This window comes from Acanthopagrus latus, chromosome 19, assembly GCF_904848185.1.
Source record: "Acanthopagrus latus isolate v.2019 chromosome 19, fAcaLat1.1, whole genome shotgun sequence".
NCBI lineage: Eukaryota > Metazoa > Chordata > Actinopteri > Spariformes > Sparidae > Acanthopagrus > Acanthopagrus latus.
Window position 1 is genome coordinate 5,768,848 of NC_051057.1, and position 26,805 is coordinate 5,795,652.

General features: G+C 45.0%; 1 protein-coding gene across 2 annotated transcripts; it reads left to right on the forward strand.

Moving 5' to 3' along the window:
• The first annotated feature begins 788 nt into the window (after positions 1-788).
• Positions 789-26,732, forward strand: stk17a (serine/threonine kinase 17a). 2 transcript variants are annotated; one of them, XM_037079859.1, is made up of 8 exons: positions 789-1,294; positions 12,357-12,569; positions 21,988-22,135; positions 22,254-22,380; positions 22,479-22,527; positions 23,142-23,321; positions 24,898-25,297; positions 25,414-26,732. In XM_037079859.1, the coding sequence occupies exons 1-7, from the start codon at positions 1,080-1,082 to the stop codon at positions 25,262-25,264; spliced, it is 1,299 nt and encodes a 432-aa protein (XP_036935754.1). In that variant the 5' UTR covers positions 789-1,079; the 3' UTR covers positions 25,265-25,297; positions 25,414-26,732. The 2 variants fall into 2 exon arrangements, with proteins under 2 accessions (XP_036935754.1, XP_036935753.1); XM_037079858.1 differs by having other exon boundaries at positions 24,898-26,732.
• Positions 26,733-26,805: the final 73 nt, after the last annotated feature.

The window sequence follows — 26,805 nt, forward strand, 5'->3', positions numbered from 1 at the left end:
GGATTCGTTGCTGTTTCTTTTCTTGCAGCAGCAGTAGCTGGTGGGTTGTTTCAGGACTGTTTTGGCATTATTGTTGCTCCAGTTATCAGGAGCTGACTGGACACATTCAGTCACAGTTGTTCTTCAGAGACTGACTGATAATGAACGCATCATCAAAAAAAGAATCCTAAATACAAAGGGACATGTGACATCAAATGTGTCTTTACAGGCTTTACAGACTTTTATGTATGAACAAAAAATCTATAATGAAAGAAGGAACTCAAATCAAAGAATCTGTCAAATGAATCAGCAGGTTAGTTCTTTGCAGTTTTATAGGATCTATTAAAGCAGCTCTGTGTGGTTCTGTTGAAGAAATGAAGAAACTCTTTGTTTTCATGACTGAATAAACAACTGACATTAGAGGACAAACAGTTTATACTGTTCTGCTTAGTTCATATGTGGCGGACCCTGCCACTTTTCCAGCTTCAAACAGAGTTCTGGGACCTCATTTTCCAGCTTGGTTACAGTTTACCTCATTAATCATGTAAATACTAAACTTCTGAGTTTGAATGTATTCTCCAAAACTACACAGTGTTCCTTTAATGTGATATTTGTTTGTTTAGATAGATAGATAGATAGATAGATAGATAGATAGATAGATAGATAGATAGATAGATAGATAGATAGATAGTACTGTATTTTGGAGTTCTCAAAGTTTTGAAGTCACAACAAAGTGAGCCCTTGCAGCAGAGCCCCGCCCCCCTGTATGACTCCGTCTGATTGGCCGGCCGGCCTGTCATTCAGCACAGTTGCCGAGGTGACGGAGCAGCAGCGGTGCGGTGAGTGAGGAGGTGACAGACAGAGCAGAGCAGCAGAGAGGAGCGGACCGAACCGGAGCACAAATATTACCTTCAAGATGAGCCCGTCAGCCGCGTTACCTGTCACAACGTTCAGCCGCGCGGGTCGCTCCAGCTCCGCCTCAGAGCAGCACTGATACTTCTCGGATGTTCTGCGGAGCCTCCTGTCCAGCGGGCCGCGTAGCGTCGTACCAGTGAGTCAAACTTTCACCTGCTGAGCAAACCGTCACCTGAAACCGCGCCATGATCCCCGAATGTCCCCGCGCCGGGGAGGCGAGGAGCCGAGCCCGCCTCCAGCACAGCCCGGCGGCCGCCGAGCCGAGTCCGAGCCCCAGCCCGCGCCCCGGACAGGGGCGCCCCAGCGCCATCAGCGGCTTGTTGTCCGAGATCAAGACCGCCGTGAGCCGGGAGCCGTTCACCGACCACTACACCATCATCCCCGGGAGAGAGCTCGGGAGGTAAGAGGGGCCGGGTCGGTCCGTGAAGTGTTCTGACTGTTTACTGCTCTTTTCAACGGTTTTATCCATGTTACCAAGTGTGTGCCGTAATAAAGTCACATTTTATAAAGTTACATGTTGTAAAGCATGGGGTTACATATGTGCCATTATCTCTGTGTGTGTTTCTGTGTCTGTCTTTGTGTGTGTCTGTCTGCGTGTGTGTGTCTGTGTGTCTGTCTGTGTATCCATCCGTCATCACTAGGACTGGTTATAACTGACATGTTTACTGCAGTTGTTCACAGCATGTCCTCTGTAATGTCTTTAAATGAACAGCTGATGCGTGCAGACCTATTGTCTGTTACAAGTGTCTCCTCTGGACTCATCAGGTTACTTGAGAACAGCTCCTGCCTGTCAATCAGTATCAGATTGTATCACCTGCACTTCTGCTGTCAGCTCATCATGGGATTGGTATTTTTTCTAGAACTGTCAGTATGACTAAATTAAACTCTGACTCCTTAGCAGAATGTGAACAAAGTCAGCCCGTCGTCATCAGATCCAAAAACACTTTAGTGGATTTATCAGCGGTAAATCCATTCTTTGATGCCGGGGATCAGACTGTGAGCAGCTAATGCTTCACAGGATTTCTTTCGAGGTTAATTATTGGAGGAAAGGCCCTCCCTCCAAACGTCCCCTCCCCAATTGGCTGAACTGATCTGGGATGGAGCCTCTGGCAGAAAGTCACAAGGCCAGTGGCTTTTTGATTACAGTATGCTGTTACTGTGACTGATCAGCCTCGGTCTCTGACAGATCTGTGTGTGCGCGGCTACAACCCTCCGGACCACAGCCAAACACTCCCTTGCTATACAGCTGTGTGTGTGTGTGGCTTTGCGTCGCATGACCTGACATTGTGACTGAGATTAGTTGCCACAGGACTACATGAAAGGCTACATTAATCTACAGCATTGTGTGCAGCAGATCAGCTGACACCGAACTGTACTTCTGGCTCCGTCTTGTCTTAACGTGTTGTCTGAATGAAAGCGTGCTTATAGCTGTAGATGTGGTTATGTAACTCACTTGTTTGAAGTTTTAAAGCTGTGCGTAATGAAGGCCAGCCCTGAGGGTCAGGTGTCACTGGACGTGACCTCTCAGCTGTGTTGGTGGTGTGTGGGTGCCTGCTGGAAAAGTTGCATGCAAATATTGGACAAGTAACATTAGCTCTAATGTGTACCAATGGACCGTAGAAAATGTTTTTGCTTCTATGACTTGAATCAATATTCATATTTTAGAATTACAGTACTGTGTGGTCACCCTCCTGTCTCTTTAAAGCCCCCTCCTGCTCTGATTGGTCAGCCCACACAGGCCTGAGCCAGCACCACTCCCCATGCATGAATCTACTTTACAGAACCGGGTATGATGGCGCTGCTCAGCCCCACTAGCTAAAAATTCCCGCGTGACCCAAAAAGCATTTTCACTGTAGGGCTCCATTATAAAAGACGACCCTGTAGAACTGTTGACAGGAAAGAACTGAACAAGAACTGCAAACAAGCTCAGTTATGAGCTCAGTTATCTTTCATATTTGTAACCACTCATCTATTCAGAGTGCTGCAGAAACAGGAAGTAAAGCCGGAAGCTAGAAACCGTCTTTGTGTGTGCACCAGGGCAAGCAATGATCACGTGACTGAACAGACGCCATCTTTGCCTTTAGCATCAGGTTCCGTTATAAATCTGGGTCGCTGTGTCTCCCGTCAGTTCTGCATCTGTTTTTAGCCTCCAGTTCGCAAAAGAGGCTTCTGATACAAAACCTTCATCGCTGCTCACGTCGGAGAAGGAACATGATGTGTCACTTCCCAGAAGGACGCTGTAGCTACAGCTACAGCTAGCTACTGCTGGGTGCTAGTCAAAGTCACAAACAGCTGACAAGCAAACTAATTCCTGCAGTTTGACCATTTTTGTTTTGTATGCACACATACTGTTCTTTTTCTATCAAGTAAGTGTACACATAGCAGCAACACGCACACGGATATCGGCTTCATATAACGACAAAGCTAATGCTAGCCACGCTTGCGGTGCGGTGCAAATGCAAAAAGCGTCACGAAAGAAAACACATTCACAGGCATTTAAAGTTATTTAGCATGATTCAAACGCGGCGTACCGTTCACACACTTTCTCTTGACTGCGTCCAACATCAGTCCGACATTTCCCCCGGACTGGGAGGAGCCACATTAGCAGGATGCTAACGCCTGCTTCAACAGATGTGTGTGTAACAAACATTAAACCAAACGCGGCAAAACTTGCAGTTCCCCAGTTTGACGTCACTGCCACAGACAGCTGGTGTGGACGGTCCAGTTACTGGCCCACAGAAACCCGACTGGATGTCCTATTTCACAGCTTGGGGTGGTTGGCAGGCACCCCAGACACCAGACTGTGTGAGCACAAGCAAATGTTTTTCATAATAATTGTGGGTCTGCCTTACTTTCATATCAACACAGGCTTTGGTGATGTGTTCAACTGAACACTCGTAGCTGGCAGATTACTGGCTTCAGCTGCTGGGGCCTTCCAAACAGTCTGGATCCAAGTCAGACCAGACCAGTTTAGGTTCTGGTCCCTCTCAGGTGACTCTGTCTCCTTCGGTCAGTGTGCCGCTGGCTGTTGTCTTCAGCGGAGGACATTGTTCTGGCCGTTAATCGGTGTAATAACAGATGAAGGGGGATGCCATTCATCGGCCGTACAGCTTGTGTTTATTCCCCAGTGACTCTTGGCCACTGTGCCGGTTGATCCCTCTGAACTCAGCTGTTGAGGAATTCCATTCATGAGGCTTTATTTCAGATTAAAGCCTCGGCCTTAAACTTGGCTCAGTCTGCCCAGGGTGTTGTCAGGTTTTACCTGGACAAACACCATCAAACGCACGAAAAGAGATTTAGTCCCGGCTGGAACAAAAACATCACTTATTTCCTTATGTATGATTCTGCCATAAGTGAAATTGTTGTTTTTCTTTAGTAGGTTCTGTGACATTATTCCAGTCTGCGGTGTCTCTGCTGCGGGTGTTAACAGCCGTATAGACGGGCCTAAAACTGAAGCAGGATCGATGCAGAACATTCTGTCTATAGCACGACGTTCTAGCACTGTGTGTGTTGATAAAGTGTGATGTGCACGGTGGGCAGTTTAAGTGGACAGACGCTGCCCAGCTCACGTCTCTCTGCCCGGCTGCCCTCCCATCAGCCCTGCTCTGTGGGGAACCCCTTGTATGCAGACTGAACAGCTTCTCACAGGACAGGACGATGCACAAGGTCCCAACAAAGCCTTTGCTTGTACATACACGAAACACTTCCTACGATCACCTTCCATTCTTACTGTAAACGAAGAGTGTCGAGAGAAAGAGAGACAGACTGAATGGCGGAACCAGGTCTGTGAGGACTTGAAAGACCAGAAGTTGGTTTTCCTTCTTCGCAGATTGTCCGTTTAAGTGACAGAACAGCTCGACAAACAGTTTATTTTATATGAAACGGTAAAAATGATTGATGATCAGACTTTATTCCTGTTGTCAGATGACACTAGCTTGCGTCACTACCTTAACCATTCAAAGAAAAAAACCTTCTTGGTAGAGATGGTAGAAAATGATTTGACCTTTATTGTTGTTGCTTACTTCCTGTAAGGAGGCGAACTTAACCGGCCTACTACTTAACGACACAGTGACATGTAGCACACGTGGTTAGCATACCACGGTTAAATCAGGGGATAGAGGTGACTCGGGTAGGTCGAGTTAGTTGAGCACACATTTTGGTAAAACATGCAGGGGGGTCAAAAGTTACACAAGGTACAGTGTGTATTGTTGTAAACTCTATAAAACACTGTTGGAGCATTAAAAGGACTTCTGTCCGACCCGCTCCAACTGGCTGCTTTCCACATTTGGGGGCTGAGGGAGGATGAGGATGGGGGAGTTAAGGTAATACCCTCTGTTAGGTTCTTTACGGTGGGAGTCCCAGATGGCCGGCGGCCAAGCTCCTTTAGCGACTACGACAATGGGGAAGCTGTCATTGAATTCCATATGGTTAAGACCCAAAGCTTTTTCCGCGAGGGGTCTTAGTGACAGGAATGGCCACTCTCTTATTAGCCCATATGGTCCTGGGCAGAGCTCTTAAGTGACTGCAGGGGGTGTCTCACCGAGCCCATCGTCATGGCTGCGTTACAGTGAAGTGGAGACTGAAATCACTGATGGCTGACAGTCATTATTTTATTTTTTGATGAATTCCATTTTAGATGAAAATAGTAACCGATCTGTTTAGATTAGCTCTTTTTAGATAGGTGATCATAATTTCTCACCAATTCTGAGGAGCTGGCCCTCCTGTGTTGTGCCGTTCATTTATAGAGAGGTTGTTTTGTCTCCCTAGTGTACAAATCTGCGCTGGCTTGGCTGGTGTCTTTCATGGGCTTGAACTCTATGGTGTGTCTGCAGTGATGTGATGATCCAGACTGTCTGTATAGTTCAACCTACAGTCCCTGAGGTGTGACCGTCCCTGGGTGAAGGACTCAGTGTCACCAGCTGATGAGTTTTCGTCCCTACAGGACTGCGTCTCAGTCATCCCGCCCCATGTGTTTGTGGCTTCAAGCCAGCCTTGTTGTGCACATGGGGAATTTGTTGATGTCAGTGGGAGTGTTTGGCCCAGGGCCAGTGAAAATCTCTATTTCATTAAATGCATCCAGGGCTGCCTGGCAGCTTGTCACAGAGGACAGCCATGAAACTGCAAACAGCCTCCGCAGGCTACATGAGCAGACCCAGGGATCCAGACACGGGTTTATAAAGCTGATGCACTGAAGTACATCTGGACAACATGCCTTGTTTTTTTTTTTTCTCCACACTGTCCTCTGGTTTGTGCTTTTATTGGCCTGTTTGATCATAGCCACAACAGACATAATTTACACCCCTCATTTGTTCGATGGAGACGATTATTTTTTTACATTCAGAGGGAAAAGATGACTTAAGTCATCTTAAGTCAGTCAGTCTCATCATAGATGGAAAGAAGATCAGGAATACTCAAGGTTCAAGGTTCATTTTATCGTCATTCAGAGTATTGAACTGAAGCTTGGAGTGTTTAGTTTACAATCAGCTTCATGGCCAGATTGTGTTGAATGCTGAGCTGAAGTCAACAATCAGCATCCTGATGCAGCAGTTCTCATTCTCCAGGTGTGTGAAAACTGAGCGAAGAGCAGTGGATAGGCGTCCTCTGTGGATCTGCTGGTGTTGAAATCATACTGGTGAGGGTCCAGGATGGCAGGGATTTTATCTGTCGGTTGTCAGTTTCCCAAAGCACATCATCAGTTTGGGTTAGAGCCACAGGGCGGTGGCCATTAAGACACAGCTGACTTTATAGGAACAGGAACGATGATGGCTGTCTTGAGGTCTCCTCTGAGAGTGAGACGTTATCAGGACCAGCGGCTTTACTTTAGTTTAAAAAAGATAGAAAGTGGTCGGTTCCTCTGGAGGCAAATATCTAAGGAATCTGCACGGTGCACAGAAAGTTTAGCTGGTCATCCCTTTAAGATGCAAGGAGGTGATGGAACTGGGAGACAGGCATGTCAGTGTCGTGTCAGCACTGTGATGCAGCGGTCAAGACACAGGGTTAGATTGTCCATCAATGATGAATTCATTTCAATTTTTTGAGGAAATATCTCTGCAGTTTAGATATTTACTCTCATCATCTCGCTCAATACTAGTTTGTGTTTTGCAACTCTTCTCTTGGTAATCACCTACACAATAGGCCATATTGAACCTCTGAACAGCTGGTGCAACCTGCTGCAGCTGCCCACCAGATGTATTGTGTTCAGATCTTTTCAGTGCATTAAAGCGACGCCGAGGCTCTCTGCTGCAGCGACCCGCAGCGACCCACCCCAGAGCCAACTCTAGCTCCATTTCCACTTCTTTACAGCAGTGGTAACCATGCCATCACCTCTGGCTCAGTTTGTGTGTGCACACACACATGTAAACACACACACACACAAAAGCCAACTCTGTCAGGGTGTAGTCTGTGAATGAGGCTGCTGGCTTTGGAAATGTGCTGACGCTGCTTTAGAAAAGGCTGTGGTGGCCCAGTATGGTTTCCAAAGAGCGGGCCCGGACCATCTATCTGCTGCGCCCAGGCAGGACCACACCCACACCAAAACACACTGCTTCACTGCTTCCACCGGGAGAGTGTGTCCTTAATGTTAGTGTCCTGTTGATGCTGTGATGCTGCAGTTTATTGGTATACTTCTACACTCTAATGCTTCTATTACTCAGTCTTTACAAGCAAAGATATATTAATAGTCCCAACTGTGTAAAACTGGTTTGAAATTAGTGAAGTGAAGTTTGGAAAGACTTCACACGACAACATGCACAAAGTGAATTGGTAGTGCACCACAGTCCCTGAGTTTAAAGCAGCAGTAAGCCACAATAGCCCCATTCATGTGGCCCTTTCAGTGCAGGAATCATGCTCTTTTCCGCAGTCGTCTGTGTGAAAGTTACGGATGTGGAGAGGGGGTACAGCTTTGCTCCGGCTCTGATCCTCCAGGAGGTAGTGTCAGAGCCACAGCAGAGGCGAGACGGCGTCTTGTGTGAATGGAAAAGCCGGCACCGTGAACAGGAGTGTGTCGGGTCTGATGGCGTTCACAGTCTGACAGCTAAACAAATCCTTCACTCACCGCATAAAAGAAAAATGTCCCACACAAAGCAACGTTACAGGACGAAGAACGGTAACGGGGTAACTGGTCGTGTCTTTGGCGACTTTACAGGCGAAAGTTTATTATTAAACTGGTCGGCGTCGTCAGATCTGCTCCAACGTCCATTACGATCCAAGTTTGAATGAATGAAGGATTGACAGAATGAAAAGGAAATGCCACAGCAAACTCAGTGGACAGAGAGGCCTCTGTGAGAGTCGGATGTGAGGAAGGCGTCATTGTAACATAAACGGCCTCCTTCAAAGCGTCCAATGAAAGGAGATCTGAAGCTGCAGTGGGCCTTCATGAATTCTCCCATGTTTAGAGTTAAAAAAAAAAATAAAAATCTAGTCAATGGTACTAATGTCTGCCACGTCAGCAGAATAAAATGCTGGCCGTTAAAGTTTATTCAAACTACTGATGCATTCAGATTTGCATAGGTCATATCTATCATCTATCGCAATCATTCGCAATTGTTTTTTGTTTTTTTATTCAAGTTCAATTATTTTAAAGATGGAGTTTCACCAGTAAATTGACGAATAACAAGTGTCTGCCAGGATTTTACAGTATTTAAGGAACAGTTCACAGCAAGTGTCAGCCTCATGTCGATGGAAAGTCGATTGATAGTTGACGTCTGGAGCTTCACAACGCAACATCGACAGAGACTCGTTTTAAAATGTAAACAACAAATGAACTGAAATAAAATGGCTCGATACAGCTCGTCTGGTGTAATGTAACTCTGTGGAAGCTCTGACATAAAAAATGTATGTGAAGGGAACATTAAGCTAATGCACCCGCTTCAGACAAGCTGCAGCTACACAGGTGATTTCAGTTGGAAAAAAGGGTGTACAGGGGCTTCTGGAGACTTGGATTACAGCAGATGAGCTGTATGGAACCATCTGATGTGTTTTTTAAAAAAAAATTTTTTTGGTTGTTTTTAAGTCCCCAGGTACTTCGGTTGTTTTGCTGTGAAGCTCCGGACATGTTTTGTGGTCTACGAAACATCACCTGACTTTCAATCAGCATGGGGTGGGGGGGGATGATGACTGGATTTTCATTTCTAGATGAACTTATCCTTTAATGCAGGACCGTGTTGCTCGGGGCTCGATCAGCCCCATGACTCTCACATGAGGCCCGCTGTGGATGAGGCAGCCCAGCGTGGCGCTTCGGGCCCGGAGCTTCTCCTCGCGCTCTTGTACCCTGATACAGGCTCTTTATTGCCGCCACACAGTCTTCTTCATTGTGTTTTTATCTCACCACTTCTGTTCTCGCTCTCAGCTATAATTTCATTTAGAAAAGGAATGAATTACTCATCCCAGACGTCTGCTTTGCTCTTGTTGTGCTCGTCTAAGTTTGGATCAAGTTTTAACCGCCCCTCTAGCGGTGTACAGTGAATATAATACTCCTCTTTGTGAAAGTCTGAGAGACCTTGAACTTTTTGTTGGTGTATTTTTTTGATCCAGTCACTCTGCACTCTTAATGTGTCCTTATACTATTGATGCTAGACAGTGTTTCCATCAGAGTCAGACTTTAATTGTGGCGGTGGCTGTCCAGCTGGGGTGCCATAGTGCATGCGCACTCAAGACTTCCGCTGACAAAGTCAGCTATCTTCCGATTTACCGCTGATCGATGTGGATGGGGATGAAGTGTAATCTGGCGGCTCTTGTAGACTCTCCATTTTATTGGACTGAATTGCCTAAATTCTAACCATAAAACAAGTGATTTTGCAGCGGTTGTGAGACTTTTGTTACTACTTTACAGACGCGTCTTTCACAATGATAGCATTTGTGAAAAAGTCCCCAGTGCATCACATGATGATGTGATGACACAGCTTGGCCACAACAGAAACTGGCTTGAAGGCCTGGCGCTCTTTGTGGGGGCCTGATGTTGACAATGAGGCCAGCCGTGTTCTTTGCAGAGGAAGCTGCTGTCAAGCCAACCGCACTTTATAGTCCTCCCCCTCTTCTTCGTCAGTTTTACTGGCAGACTAAAAACAACACTGCTGTCCACTGTATCGAAGTATATAACATCATGTGTGCGTGAGAACGGGACGCCCAGCTCCAAAAAAGAAAATCATGTGTCCAGCAAATGTTGATATTGTGCTGGACTGCCACAGATAAATGAATGTGTGGGAAGCACTGCTAGAGGAGATGGATCATGGATCATATGGATCATGGTATTGATCCATAAGTCTGACCCTTTCCAGATATGTAATGTGACTGGACACCCTGCTGGTCGATATCTCAAATCAACTCTGGATAACAACACATTTTAAACCTAATGAGGCCACACTCACCATGTTGGATCCTGAAGTCATGTAGCCAGCAAAGGTGTTTGAAACATGTGAGTTCAGTCAGGTTCATATACTTGCTCTGTATCACCACTAGAACATCACTACCTTGACAATTTTATTTTGTTCTGATTTAGGAGTTGTAAGAACTTTGCAGGTGCAAACACTGAACATGTTCATCTTAAAATGTTCATCGTTTGCATGTGAGATGTTATAATCCAACTGAAATCACATCCAGCCATCCCTGTCTCTCCTCAAAAATTAGCTTTTTGTTCTCAAAAAGAAGAAGGAAATAGATCAGTGTGGAAAAAAATTGAAATTGCGCTTTCAGGTCTCAGCAGTGTGGAGGGGCGTGTCATTGTGTGTGTGTGTGTGTGTGATTGACAGCAGCTGGCGAGCTGCCAGAGCGCCGATGTCACACAGAGACACGGCAAACACACTCGTGTCGCCTAGGTGTCATGTCAGTTAGTGTTAGACCCACACCAGCATTGAAACAGACCCAGGTGACATTAGCAGGGGCTGTTGTTGGCTGCTGTTTGATGTGCTGCAGCAGTTTGTCTCATGCTGGTTATATCTGCACGCATCATTTTTCACAGCGTCACTACAAACAAATTCAATCTACTTGAATGTGAGGCTCAAGCTCTTTTCTCTCCTAAGTGGTGAATAACTCTGTAAAGCTTAGAACCAGTGTTTTATCACATTTCATTATTCTCTGTTGATACGAGTGTTGTAATGGTATGAGATCTCACCGTACGTTAACCGTCTTAGAAAATATCAGGCTACACAGTACACAGTTATTTGTCTTATTTTAAGTTACAATGAGCCTCAAAGGAATGAAAACAGAATGGGCTGAACAAATGTTTTAGTTTAATTTCACAAGTTATTCTGTCCTAACAGACATGAACTTTGATACTAATATTGTGAAGAACATCTCTGCTCTTCACAACTTTTGAAACAGTAAAGAAAACATTTTTTAGACTTTATGTCCCATCATTTATATCAGGTCACACGATGACTTGCAGCGTTTTGAAAAGAAGCAGGCCGAGCAGCTTTGGCGCGTCGCTGTGAGTGAGCCTCGGCTATGGACCGGTCAGGTTCAGCCAGGGTGCTGCTGCTGATTATTGGAGCATGGACCGCCAACCAGTAGCCAGAGGGAGGGCGCGATGTGGGCTTGTCATCTCCATCACCAGCTGCATGTCAGAGGATTTCCCCTGGGCAGCGCGCACATGTGTGCACACCCGGCGCTGCTGTCCTCACATGGGAGCACCTTCCAGCCTGGAATAGAACTGGGTCAGGCCAAATGCCTGCGATAGAGGGAGAGGGCAACGCTGCCAACAAACATCCACAGCCACGTCCACCAAATGTTTGACTGCTCCAAAACCCAGCACTAACGCCAGCACTGTACCCGTCTGTGTTTCACACTGATCCAGAGCCAAACTGACCTGGATGGCCAACTGAGGAGGCCAAGAAGAAATGTAAACAGCGTGTCTGTTGTAAACATTTATTACCATTTGAACCTAATGGTTCAGCTTCCATCTTCTGTTGCGATCCTCAGCCCTTGACACATTACTCTGTGATTTGTTCACCAGGGCTCCAAGGTGCCACATGCATCCAAAAAATCTGTCTTTTTCGTCACTTGCTGGTCTGATTTTTTTTTCCGTTTTTAATATAATGCAGCCTTTTATTTTGGAGGTCGTCACATTTTTTTTTTTTGTGCATGCTGTTTAAATTACGGCCATTATCAGCTGGTGCACCAGTGCAACCAATGTAGACAGTTAAGCCCGAATTTGATTAATGATTTTCTGTATTTCAGTCTGGATCAATTTGTTGATTCCATTTGTGAATTTGTCATTCTACAACAAAATCTAAGTTGTAGCTGGTTTGTGCACCACAAGAAAAACATTTTTTTTTATGGTGGAGAGGATGAGTTCAGGAGTCTCACGGTCTGAGGAGAGAAGCTGCTGTGTAGTCTGGTGGCATGCTGTTTTGTTGACATTGGATGCGATTAAATGTCGATCAATGCCGCTCATGTTTGCATGATGCATCCTTACGCGAACATGGCCTCTGTGTGTACAGCACTCTAATGTATTTCTTGTCTTGCAGGGGGAAGTTTGCTGTGGTCAGGAAGTGTGTGGAGAAATGCTCGGGCCAAGAGTATGCTGCAAAGTTCATGAGGAAGAGACGGAAAGGCCAAGACTGCCGGACGGAGATCATCCATGAAATCGCGGTGCTCGAGTTGGCCACGGCCAGCCGACGAGTGGTCAACCTCCACCAGGTCTACGAGATGGCTTCTGAGATGGTGCTGGTCCTGGAGTTGTGAGTATCCAACCTGCACAGCACGCCAAAACACTCACACAAGCCTGAAATATGAATGCACTCTTCTATACAGCTATTGAGGAATTCACATGTCAGTTTTTGATAAGAAGCATATCAGAAGAACCATAAGTAGAGAGCAGACAATACGTTCTTCTGTTTGGTTTGCAGCTGTCCGATTTGTTGCTGAGTTGCAGTTAAGTGTTATATTTTAACATTGTCCAGGGCTGTTCTTTAGAATATGGACCTCAAGTGTTTGTTTGACTACTCTGAGATTTGGTTTGCCTGTGACTAAACATAGAAAACCCACAGGACATGAGCACAGTGATGTTCTCAGAGGAGACGTGTGAGCAGGGATGTTTTAAGGCCTGCAGAGCTCCAGGCCACACTTTACTGCTCCAGCAAACACCAGCTATTCCAACAATGTGCCTCGCTTGTGTCCTTTTGTACTCTCACACACACATAGACACACACAGTGTTGTAGCAAATGGTGGACGGGGTTTCCTGTGATTCTGACAAGAGGGGTGTCAGACTGACAGCAGTTAAATCCATCAGTTACAGTGAATAATGACCAAGTGGGGTACAGCTCAATGTGACCCAGTGTCTCACACACACACACACACACACACACACACACACACACACGTGATCCTGTATGGTGTTGACTACAGTAGCTGCACCAGTTGTCGATGATCTCATCTCTATGGTCATGCCTGGGCCATGCTTGACCTGATTCCCATCGTGTGTGTGTGTGTGTGTGTGTGTGTGTGTGTGTGTGTGTGTGTGTGTGTGTACATGTGCATCAGTATATGGCACGCCCGGCTGAGAGACGGTCTCTTTCACTTCCTCTCTGCCTTCACATGCCATATCGGATTTTGCCTGCATCCCTCACCATAGTGACACACACACACACACACACACACACACACACACACACACACACACACACACACACACACACACACACAAACAGACAGATGAGATGTTATTGACATGTTCTGAATCAGCTGTCGTCTGTGGTTTCTGTGTCCTACAAGGCTGTTAACATTACCACCTTGGACACCCTTCACTTCTGCTCTGTGGGTTGGATGGAACAAACAACTTAAAGATGTAATCTCGGGCTCTGATGAACGCTCATGAACATTTTCCACTATTTTCCGACATTTTATAAAGAAAAGAAACTCATTCGTGTATTGAAACAGTGATTAACAGATTGATTTAAAAATCATTTCTCACTGTAACCGCGCTCTGTGTTTAAATGTGTTATTGATCACGTTCAGATCCATCTCCACTGCATTCACATCACCACTCGGCTGTTGTTCGAGTCATCTGCCCCCTCAAGTGGCTGCCAATTTGTCATAGCTAATGTTGCTAACACAAGTTAGCTAAAGTTAACGCAACACTAGCTAACTAATATTTAAGGAAGTACTGCTGGGCGCATACTGCAGAACTGAATCTTTCTTACCCTTTTTCACACAAACTGGCAACTAGTAAGACTGTTGATGAGTTATTCTATTGGCTGACAAACATTATTAGAAGCTGGAACCAACTTTCAGACCTCTGAGACAAACAAAAGAATCATTTTGGACCTGACAAACATTTAGAATAATTAATTCACAATCATTATGATTATGAGATTTGAAGGGACACGATGTAGTTTTGGAAAAGAAATTAAAACTTGGGAAGGTAATATTTACAAAATTTACGAGGTAATGACACTCAGTTATGTATTATTTTGAAATAATTATTAGATTTTTTCCATGAGTGAATAATGAAGATGTTCTCAAAGAAAAAATAGTTCCCTGAATACTGTTGGAAGCGAGAAAGTGCCTAGGCTGTTCAGTTGGAGGGTCCTTTACTGCCTTTGAGGTACTGCAGGTCCACAAGCCACAAGGGGGTAAATAAATTTCCCTTGGACAGCACATTCCTAATTCCTAACTTGATATTTTTTTTAATGCTGATCATACAGTCATTTCCTGCTTCTTTTGCATACCTTCAGCTGGCATTTGATACAAGTACAAGAACAACTTTGTCTGCCACATATGAACAACGTGAACAAATATGTCTAAGTGGACACCTTATTACTATTATTGTATTATTCATACTGGAGAAGAAGCCATGTGCACAAGGTGCAAATCAGAGTTGCAGCAAATTCCCAAACACTTGTTGTTGCAGCTGAGGAGGAAACACATCTGTGAAGTTTCATCCACTGACCCAGAATCATAAGCCGTATGAATGTTCTCCACAGTTTGTGTTTGTAGCAGGATGTAAACTTTGAGCTGATGACCGCAGTTGCTTTAAGTTTTCGGTCTAAATAGCTCCTCCCCCTTCACAGCATCATTAACTTTTCCATGTAACCTCAACTTAACTTCAACAGTCAGCTGTGTGAGCCCACTCTCTGTCTGCTTGCAGTGAGACGTGAAGGGAGACCCAAGGCTGCGGTGTTGTAGGATTGTGGAGTTTTACAGGATTATGTGCTGTCAGGAGTACATGCCATACAATGCAATCTGTCCTGTTAAGGAGATCCCATAAATGCTCCTTTAAATGCTCCAGTCAGCCCAATCCTCCCCCACCTCGGCCCATAATCCCAATCCCAGCCATTGTTCATAAAAAGGATAATCCCTGAATTAACTGCTGCCCGGAACCAGGGTAGTGCTCCTTGTCAGGGACACACACACAATCGACAGGGCCTTAGTCTCGTGCACACACAAGCCATAGTAACACAGGAAGATGCCAAAGTTTTGATAGTGTTATAAATCCATTTAAAAATTCCTGGAAGCGTGAAAGAGTTCCTGAAATGAAGGAATAACCAGAAGTGACTTAAAATGATGATCATTGTAATCAGGCAGTAAAACAACTAACAGTACATTTGACTCCTAATTCATACAGGAGGTGTGGCAGAGGGCTCATGTTCTCCTTCTTTTAATTTCTGATCAAATAAATACCTCTTAAAATATGACACAGCTGCCTCTCTTTGCCTGTAGTCACTGGGTCGTCTCACTCTCCTGCCCACTGATACTGTTGACCACTATACCATGATTGGACATCTTACAGCCACTGGGTTTTCCTGAATACTGACATACTGCAGGTCCACAAGGGGGTTCCACAAGGCTCAGTCCTGGGCCCTTTATTAATGACCTTGTACATAGATTGCCTTGGAAAGCACATTCCTAATTCCTAACTGAACATTTCATTTACTTCTCCTACCTTTTAGCATTAGTGTGCAAAATGTTACATCTGATTATCTGAGAGTGTATTTTCTGTTAATTTGCTGTTTTAACTCTGTGTTGCTGCCATTCTTGGCCAGGTCTTCCTTGTTATAGAGATCTCCAATAGTTAGTGTCATTCATTACCTTCACACTCGAGCCTTCTGCCAGGCGAGCTGGCTCACGTACTGTTTAATGCTTTAACTTGAATGGGGATAAAATTATTTAATCATGCGGCTGAATTCACTCTTAAGTTGCCCTGAATGTCATCAAACACACTCAAACACAGTATAAGACAGTGTGTACAGTCATCAGTCTGTGTTAGTGTGTGTGCATTGTTTGAGATGGAAGATATAGCCAGTTCAGGTCTGTGATATGATGATGATGATGATGATGATGATGATGATGATGATGATGATGATGATGATGACATGACTTGACATGACCGAGAGTGTCTCATGGAGGAACCTCCTGTGTGAGTATAAGAGCTGGTGGCTGCAGCGATCAGTCCTTTCTAACCCCCTCTTTCTTTTTTTTTTTTTTTTCATAGCGGAGGGAAATAGAGCAGAATGCTTCCATTCTTTTTGGGGGAGTGGATGTTGACAACACTCTCCTTTTTTCTTCACCCCTCTCCATCTTTTATTCAGCCGACAGCTGACAGATATTTCGGGCAGTGGGGCAAGTGGCGATGACGGAGGATTGCGGGATAAATGGAGGGGGGGGGGGGGGGCAGATATTCTACGAATGAGGGTCAGCCTCACATAGAAAGCTATTCATGTGGTGATGGGTTGCGGGGGTGGAGGGGTGGGGTGTTGGAGTGGAAGGGAGGCAAAGGGGCCACAGTTTTATTTGATGCTGGAGGGGAGAGAAGGAGATGAAGAGGGAGGGAGGAGGCAAGAACAGTGTAAATGAGAGGGTGATGGAGAGAACAGTTAGAGAGAGAGAGAGAGAGAGGCCGTCCACACAGAATGAATGAGAGCGACACACACAGCTCTATGGCCTCATTGCTGGCTGAGCTCCAGCCCAGAGTTCATTATGTCAGTTGAGCCGCACGAGCGCACGTGACCAGCCAAAAGCATGGCCGCTCGCCCGGAGAGAGAGTCATACAGAGAAACAAACACGGTTTTGACTGGATGCTCTATATGGACCTGTTACATCCAGGCTGACTGAATGTAGTCGTACAGATTCTGTTATTGACTCCTGTCTGCATTTATAAATCTGTGCATGGGTTTAAAGGACCAGTTCATCCAAAAAGTACTCCAGTCATCATCTCCTCCCTCCATGCTGATGAAAGATTTTCTGGAGCCTCACAGTAAAACAGAGTTGTAATTATTATTATTATTATTATTATTATTATTATTATTATTATTATTATTATTGTTATTATTATTATTATTATTATTATTATTATTATTATTATTATTATTATTATTATTATTATTATTATTATTGTTATTATTATTATACAAAATAATAAATAGATCAAATAAAATGACTCCATACATCTTGCCTGGTGTCTCTGGAAGCCCTGAGATCACAAACTGACTTTTAAAAGTGTTATTTAAACCCAATAGCTACGGTGAAGATATCAACTTTAAAAACTACAGATCAGTTTGGGATCTGAGGGCTTCTGCAGTCTTGGATTACAGCAGATGAGCTGTATGAAGACATCTGACATTTATTTGCTTGCTCTTTGGTTTTAAAACAAGTCCCCAGTCACTTCAGCTGTTTAGGAGAATGCTGCAGCATCGTTTTACTGTGAAGCTCCCAGAAATGTTTTGTGGACTATGAAACCTCACCAGACTTTCCATCAGCATAGGGGGAGGAGATGATGGCTGAGTTTTACTTGTTGGTTGAACTGTTCCTTTAAGTTTTTCTGTAAGCTAGGTGATCAGACAGCTAATATTAATTATCTTGTTATTTAGTTTTTTTTCCCAGTGTATTTGACAGACTCTGAGCTGTACTTCACGATGAAAGGGGCATCTGTTTAAATGTGAGGGACCAAGAACTTTATTATTAATTAGATTTAAATCAGTTTCCCGAAAGCTTTGTTTTTGTATTAACCATGAAGCACAATACAGACTAAAAATGTAAATATAGGATCTTTAATAAAACGTTGCATATTTCAAAATAATAAGTTGAGAAACGGTCTTCAGCATTGAATCCTGGTTTGTTCCTGTGTCTCTGGGCAACATGAGTCTCAGAGATCATGTGTAGGGGTTTTTGTCATTCGGGACACACGGCTCATTTTTGCCCCAGAACCCCATGGCAGGTTCATTTGACCCTAAACACAGTAAATGGTCATGTCAGATTTCAGGCATTTGGGAGGATGTGCGTTTCTGTGTCTCTGCAGCAAACGGAGGCCCCCCCCCCCAGTGTGTGGGAAAGTCCAGTTTGCTGGACACAAATACACGATGAGGGCAGGATGGAGGGCTGACCTCGCTCTGACTTTACCGTCCCCCTCTCTCTGTCACGCACATGCATCCCATTGTCTCTGTCGCTCTACGGAGAGGCTCTCCTCCTCTCGCCTGTCTCCGCCGCTGCGTCTCTTCATCCTTCGCTGTGATTTAGGAGCTTCGTTTCTCGCACACTGGGCCCCCTCGGTGTGTCGTATGAGTGGGTGTTAATGGTGTGTAAACTGGAGCAGGTCAGATATGAAGCTGGTTATTTAGGTCAGCTGACGTTCATGTTTTGATCTGTTTAGTTTTTTTTTTTTTTTTTTTTTTTTCTCCCATTGTGACGGGCGGCTGATCAAAGCTGAATTGATCCGTTCCCACAGCGCTGCAATTTCATTAATGACATTAGCAACTCGCCAATCAAACTCTTGACTGCTCACTGGCCTCATGGGCCACCGTCAGACTGCCGGGCTGCTTCTGTTTTGGACGGTATCAATGGAAAAAGTTTTTTTCAGGGTGTGTGTCCACTGCTGGAAGTGCGGATGACGTAGTGAGGCTTCTCGGTGACTTCGTTCTACGCGTTAACTCAACAGATTCAACTGGAACGTTGACGTTCTGTTGATTCCTGGCAGGCTGTTGTTACTACGAAAGCTCTGTTTCTTTATCTTTTCCTCCTCTGCTTTAAATGTCGTGTCGTCACATGAGCATCAGTGAATTAAATCTTATATTAAAATTATTTGAGTGGTTTCAATTTATCAAGGAGATAGTAAAAACAGAGGAGCCCAGGGCGCGACGATCTAGATCCGTCAATACGTGAGCGTGTTGTTGTGTATCGAAGCATCAAAAGGTGAGCGAGTGCAGTCGCAGTTTTAACTGTTTTCCTGTTTGTCAGACTGGATTATTTTCTGTCTGATCCTCTGAAGAATGAATGTTCATACCAACGGTTTAATGCACGTGTAGGACGGGGCCATGACTGCAGGTGTGTGTGTGTGTGTGTGTGTGTGTGTGTGTGTGTGTGTGTGTGTGTGTGTGTGTGTGTGTGTGTGTGTGTGTGTGTGTGTGTGTGTAATGGTGTCACGGGTCAGAAACCAATCACTGCTCACAAACAGGCCCTCAGTTGACCTAATTATATATCATAGTTCTCCTCTTCTTGTGCTCTCTGGTTTCTGGCACTTTCTGGTTAAAGCAACAGTGTCTTACACACCAGCGCTGACTTACTTAGCATCTGCCCAATTCTTTAGCTAAACTCAATGAAAGGTTCAACAATGATGCTGTTTTTGATCTGTGAAATGACCTGATTTAACGATCAGCACTGATTGAAGTCTCTTTCTTCTGTGGTCAAAGTTAGAAGTTGTACCCGCAGCGTGGCCTCTGTCCGACTGTGGACGGATCAAATACAAAAGACATATTCACACAAAGAGAATGAATAAAAATTCCAGTTTATTACAACTTCAGTTTTATTTTTTCAGAGTTTTGGAAATAGTTTCCATTAGCCATAAACACTCTGCTCTCACTAAAATGTCATTGAACACCTGGGAACACTGAACAGTGTGTTCCAGTCCAAGATGTTGTTAAAGACAGTGATCAGTGATCATGAGCATAGAGTAAATTTAAGGGATGCAGCATATACAACACAATATTGAGACATTTATATTATCAGCTACTGGCTTAGAAATAAAATAATAGCCAATATACAGAGCCAAATTGCTGTCATTGACATAAACGTACATGCACTCTCCTGTACAGTAGGAGGCAGTGTGCACATTTAAAGGTGGTTTACAGTCCACCAATCAAGAGCTGCAGTGAGTAAGTGATAGATGACAGCATGGTGGCACACTGCTGCCTGACAGTTAGGTCCTGGCTTTGATTCCCGCTGAGGGAAGGGTCTTCTTGTGCCGACTTTCAACATGCTTGAGTGTGTTTCCTCTGGATACCCAGGTTTCCCCCACCATCAGAACATGCACACTAGCTTAATTATCCGGTCAGCGCCCTTGACCAAGGCAGTTGGTCCCCCGGGCGCACACACGCCACCCACTGCTGGGCAAACGGAGTACCAGTTTCACCATGTTGTACATTATATATGTGATCTAGTCTTCCATTCTCCTTCCCAGTTAGCATCACCCTAGTTCTCTCCACAAAAACCCGATGGGATATTATTAATTGTATTTTGATTACTGAAGGAAATAATCTGTCACAAACACCCATTTATGACGCTTACACGTTTTGTTCAGCATGATAATCTTCGCAGGTGGACGCCACTCAGTGATTTTTGAGGGGTGAATGAAATCAGCAGAATTAAAAAGGCTAATGTTGGGCTAAAAACTTTCACAACATTTAACAGCAACCTCTGTAGTCTCATTCAGCCACTTGCTAACGCAAACGTGTTGGCATTCACAGACGTGGCATTTTATGTTGCCGAACAGAACGTGAACACCTCTGGTGCTTGTGCTCGGCACGGACCTCATTTCAGATATCTGACCAAAGAAAAAAAACAACAAGGACAGACGGTCATGATACCGTACCGCCGTACACCAAAAGAGACACACACATCATAACTGCTACGTGCTGCTTTACACAACAGCTCTTAAAATGAGCTGTGAACTGACGGCTCACCGCACCTGAGCCTTCTCTCACTCTCAGGCGTGTCTGAACTTGTCTAGTTTATTTAATCATTGACTCATTGACGTTCTTTTAGTATCCCCCATGATCACGGAGTCAGTCACAAGACTGTAAACAGTAGAGGTCGTGGGAACAAAGTCCAACAGGTGAGCCGAGTTATCCTTCAGGGAATGTTTGACTCGACCGAACAGAGCACTTCCTGTGCCGCATCAGGTCAAAGCTCCGCACTGTTTTCCACTTTTTTTATCCTCTTCAGGCGGGTTAAAGGCCTTCTTCTTTCACCTTGAAAAACCAAAACACACCCGCCCGCCTGCCCGCCCCCTCCCGCTTCCTCCGTCTCTCCACCTTCCTCTGAGATAAAGCCTACTTCAGCAGCACCCTGAGGGGACGCCTTGTCTATTCCTGACTGCCCTCGCTTTTTCTCTCCAATCATGCGCCCGGTCTAATTGAGTTTATCCATCGGAGTTAATGTCCAGGCAGAGGAAATGAAAGGCGCTTTAAAAAGGAGGGCAGTAGTGTGAGACTCTCTGTCGGTTCAGATGTATTTTTGTTTTAATATGTTTAAGTTTGTTTTATAATCACAAGCCTGTTTGTGACGGGAGAGCCAGAGAGGAAGCGTTCAACAGTGCCAGCGGCCTCGTTCAACTTCCAGCTCATAATTAGTTTGCTATATCTGGAGGTGTTCTGCTATTTTTTGCTGCTTCCTCCAGCAAGTCTTAACACTCACATGCGCACACACACACACACACACACACACACACACACACACACACACACACACACACACACTCAAGCACATTTATAGTTTGGGGCCCGTGGGATTGTCCATAAAAAGCCTGACGTAGGACGAGTCTCATGATTATTGTGGTGAGCCTTTGGATAAAGCGGGAACGCAGACTGTAGTTTGGGTTTCCTGCGGTGCTACTGTTTCCTGCCACAGTCCAAACACACACTGCAAATGGCAGATTTATGTGTTAGCCTGTGTCTGTGCGAGACAGGCGACCTGTAGCACGTGGCCCTCCTGCATGGTGGGAAAGGCGGCAGCTGAGCAAAGTGTCATTTTTGGGTGAACGAATCGGAGGAAATGAACACGTGCCTGCAGAGCCGACGGATCTACGATGTTTTTACACGACAATGTTTGCGTTGTAGACTGATGTCCTCCATCTCTTTGTGTGTGTGTGCGTGTGTGTGTGCGCGCAGTGCGGCTGGAGGTGAGATCTTCAACCAGTGTGTGTCCGATCGAGAGGACGAGGCCTTCAGCGAGGGGGATGTGAAGAGGCTGATGAGGCAGATCCTGGAGGGAGTCTCCTTCCTGCACCAGAACAACGTGGTCCACCTTGACCTAAAGGTCAGTTGACACACACACACACACACACCCTCTGTTACTTTATCTTGCCTTTACTGTGTAGCGCATTCATCTCCTCTCAGTTGAGAGGACGCTAACATGCGCTGCGATGTCCCGTCAGCCTCAGAACATCCTGCTGACCGGCTGCTCTCCTCTGGGGGACATCAAGATCGTGGACTTTGGTCTGTCCAGGATGGTCTGCAGCCACCGGGAGCTCAGAGAGATTATGGGAACTCCAGAGTACGTCGGTGAGTCGGTGCTGATCTCTCACTCCACCACCTGACGCTCTTTTTTTTATATTCATATTTATTTTGAATAATAACTAACAACTCTGTTCATTTTTCAGCTCCGGAGATTTTAAACTATGAGCCCATCAGCACGGCGACGGACATGTGGTAAGAGCACTCCTCTGATTGCACAATCGTCATTATCTTAGACCGGATACTTCACCTCTCTCTTCACAGGCACATACTGTAGGTCTCTAGCTTTGATTTGTCAGGTCTGAGAGCCTACAGCCATGCTGCAGCCCTGTGAGGCAGGCAGCAGTGCTTCAGGCTAAATGCTAATATAAACATGCTAACTCATCATGCTAATGCTAAGCAGGTATAACATTTACTATGTTCCCTATCTTAGTTTGCTAACATGCTCACAGTCACTCATTAGCAGTACACTTAAAATACAACAGAGGCTGAAACAGGTGAACATTTAGACCAGATGAAGTCATTACAGTTCATTCTTCAGGGACCATGGTCGTCTCTACCAAAATTTATGGCGCTTATTCTGTAGTTATCAAGACATTTCAAACTATGAATCTTGACTGTAGAGTGTAGCATCCATCCTCTGTGTCCGCAGTCCATCATTTAGTTTAGATATGTAGGTCCGGATCAACTGAATGAACCCCCCATCCACAGAGCATGGCTACAACTGAACACCATTAGAGAATGAGAGCGATACAGTTATCACATAAACCTTCGCGTGACCTTTGGTGACGCATTTGCGTGTGTTCCAGGAGCATCGGCGTCCTGGCCTACGTGATGCTGACAGGGATCTCTCCGTTCCTGGGCGAGGACAAGCAGGAGACGTTCCTCAACATCTCCCAGCTCAACGTGAGCTACAGCGAGGAGGAGCTGCAGCAGCTGGACCCGGCCGCCCTGTCCTTCATCCAGACGCTGCTCCGCAAACAGCCACAGTCAGTCCCACAGGACACACACACACACACACACACACACACACACACACACACACACACACACACACACACACACACACACACACCTATCTGCTATTCTGTTCCACCGTTCAGACAAGCAGCAGGCACACACCGTCCATTTTTCACCTTACCAACACCAAGTGGAACCAGTGGCGTTCATTAATAGAATCTGGTTCTGTTCCTGTCATGTGTGATTTTAAAAAAATCGGCATCATTTTGACGAGTGAAAGAAACAATCAGAACCATTTCATCTAATCTTTGTTGTACAATCTGATACAAAGACTACACAAACTCAGGTACAACTAACATACAAATAAAAAAAAAAAATCCAGGAAACAGTCAGCTCCATCATGTAGTTGTAACAGTTCAGAGATGCTGGTGTTTCGATCAAATCTAAAACAGAAAAATCTTGGTTAGAATGACATTTCACTTTGTTGTTGGATGGTGGTACAGTGTTACATTCATAGCAACCTGGGCGGTTGATCTGACATAAACCAGATGTCGTCAGGGCTGCAGATAGAATTGTGACTTTATGATCATGAAATCATCAGACAGATAAACAAATATACAAATTCAAAGAGAGCAGCTGTTTTTTATACTGGTCAAACAGACCAAATGAACTGCTTTATAAGTGTGGCAGCTCCTAAAGCTCCTTCCTTCCTTCCTCCTTCCAGTGGATGCTGAAACCACTGAGTCTGTCTGATAAAATCAAATATCTACCTCATGTTTACTTTGAAATGTGCCTCTTTTGCTATTACAGAAATAAATTAAATAGTGAGACAGTTTTTCTTTCCCCTGCACTCGTTATATCTTCACCAAAGAAGAGGGCCATGACCCTCTGTGGTGTGTCGGTGACAGCTAGTGAGCACTGATGTTGGGAGGATTAGATGAGTGTTGAATTTCACAGATGCTGAGGTCATCGCGCGTGCCTTAGTGTGCTCACATTGGATTACAATGTCAGTTAGAATGATGGCTCCAATTTCTTTCCTGCCATATTTTGTCATTTTAAGAGTTGCTCAGAGAGAGTTCAGAGAAAGTTTATAAAGTTTGTGAAACGGCTATGACGAATTCTGTTTACTCTAATTTCAGCATTTACACTCAATCTATGAAAAAAGACGACATTTTATTGATGCTGAACATGTCACATTTGATATATACACTAAATGGTAACCGATATAGGCTAATTGTGGGAGACTGTCCCCAGACTCCCTTTGAAAATGTCTCAATTTAGTGAGTTGTTGAGTTAGGAGAACCTTTCTAAACTCTGTGAAACACTGTCTCTGACAAATCCGTCATTATTTGGGCCTTCTTGTAAATTCAGCAAAAGTTCTACGTGGACTTCTTTCTGTCTTTGTGTCAAAAACATTGTGTCTGTTTGTCCCAGTGATGGACAGGTTTATTTGCTGACAGAGCAGGAAGGAAAATTTCATCACAAGTGGTCAGTGCATGATGTTAATGTCAGCTGTATGTGGTGTGTGTGTGTGTGTGTGTGTGTGTGTGTGTGTGTGTGTGTGTGTGTGTGTGTGTGTGTGTGTGTGTGTGTGTGTGTGTGCAGGGATCGGGCCACAGCGGAGGAGTGTCTCCAACACCCCTGGCTTCAGACCTCGGAGCCTCAGGAAATCCAGACGGCGGAGGACATCCTCCCGGTGGAGGACCAGGAGGCATCCAGCTCCAGCAGCAGCTCCACCAGCAGCCCTGAGCCTCCCGGCAGCACGACCGCTGCTGAGGAAGAGGAGGAGGGGGAAGACCCGGTGACGGAGGAGCTGATAGTCATGGCTGCCTACACCTTGGGGCAGTGCCGCCAGTCCTCCACCTCGGAGAAGGAGGCGCTGGCTGCTGAGCAGAAGGCCATCTCCAAGCGCTTCAAGTTCGAGGAGCCTTTCAGCGCCCTGCAGGAGGTCCCAGGAGAGTTCATCTACTGACCACGCCCCCCTGGATCAGTTAGTGTTGTCATGGTAACAAACATAGACCTTCTGATTATCCCGTATGCATATAATCAGACGCTGTTTCACAGTCAATCTGATACTATTTAAGCAGTTGGGTTTTAAGTGCTTTTTTTTTTTTTCTTCAGGTACCCACTTACATTTTTTCCCATAATGCATCACTTTGGTTGACACCCACCCAGCCCAGCTCCTTTAGCAGTTACAGCAGGTTCATGTCTCTTGTATTTCATTTGGTTTGCTGGTGTATTTTTCTTTACCCTCCGCCAAACGTAGACACTGCCACCTCTCCTGACCATCCAGGAGAGTTCAGAGGTCAAACTTCTTCGGCTGTTGGTGTTGAAGAGCGGCGTCTTCTCTCTAGAGGCAGGCAGAACGAGGCCGTGAACAAAGATCCACGTCCATGTCGCGACCGCTGTCAACACCAAGACACGAGTATTTTTTCTGAACAAAATTTAGACTTAGTGAATTGACACATTGTGTGCGATGTAAATATATAAATAAACTTAACATTAAAAAGTTCAAAATATTGATCCAGATTTTACTTTTGACCTCGAAAAACAGCACTTGGCTAAATCTCACCGCAGCTTTCGATTACCTCACACAAGCGCCCTCAGTTCTCTTGATAGAAACAAAATGTCCAGGGGGGACGTCCTCCAAAAAGGTTTTTGAAATTTGAACTGCAGTTCCATGTCAGCTGGCCTGTAGTGTAGCACGTCCACAACCTCCAAAACAGCTGCAAAATTGGACCCCCCAATAATCTAATCCTTGTCTTACTGTTTGACACATTAATCGGTATTATTATTACTATTATTATTATTAAGGGACACAGCGACATCAAGTTTCCACCAGAGACAAACTGAGAGGGACTGTTTCATAGTTGAGCCCTGTCAGCCAATCAGAATAAAGGATTGGGGATGAAGCATGAAGGCAAACTGCATTCTGGGAATCGAGACATCAGTGACCAATGTAGAAAACAAAAAAAAGGAGAAGTGTCCAGCCACAGGCACCAGCTGATCCACGCACCGATGACTGAAAGCACAAAGCTCTCTGCGGGATGTAAAGTTAGTGTATATAACGCGTAGTGACACAGTTCCAGTCATCATATATGTGCATGTGGTCTGATGACTGAAGGGTTGATTTGCGGCTGGGACTGCTTCGTCGCACAGTAACTCACCTTTCTTACTTTTTTTCATGACTTTTTCTTTTCTTTTTTTTTTTTGAATTCCGAAGCCAAATCTTTGTTTTCTTTTGAGTCCATTTCCTCGTCCGTGCCGCTCTCCTCCGAACACAACCAGCTCCTCGTCTGTACATCGTCTTCTTTTGTATTTGGTGCCATGCTTGGAGAAAAATATTTGATAATCATAGCTCTTGCCATTTTTTTTAAACATTTTCATTTCTGTTTATTATTGCTGACATCTCTGAGGAGTTTCTGATTCTGTGTAAATAACGCAAAAGACCCGTGTTGTTTTAAGAGGTATATTCGACAGTACTGTGTGACATCCTCCTCTGACATCGCTGAC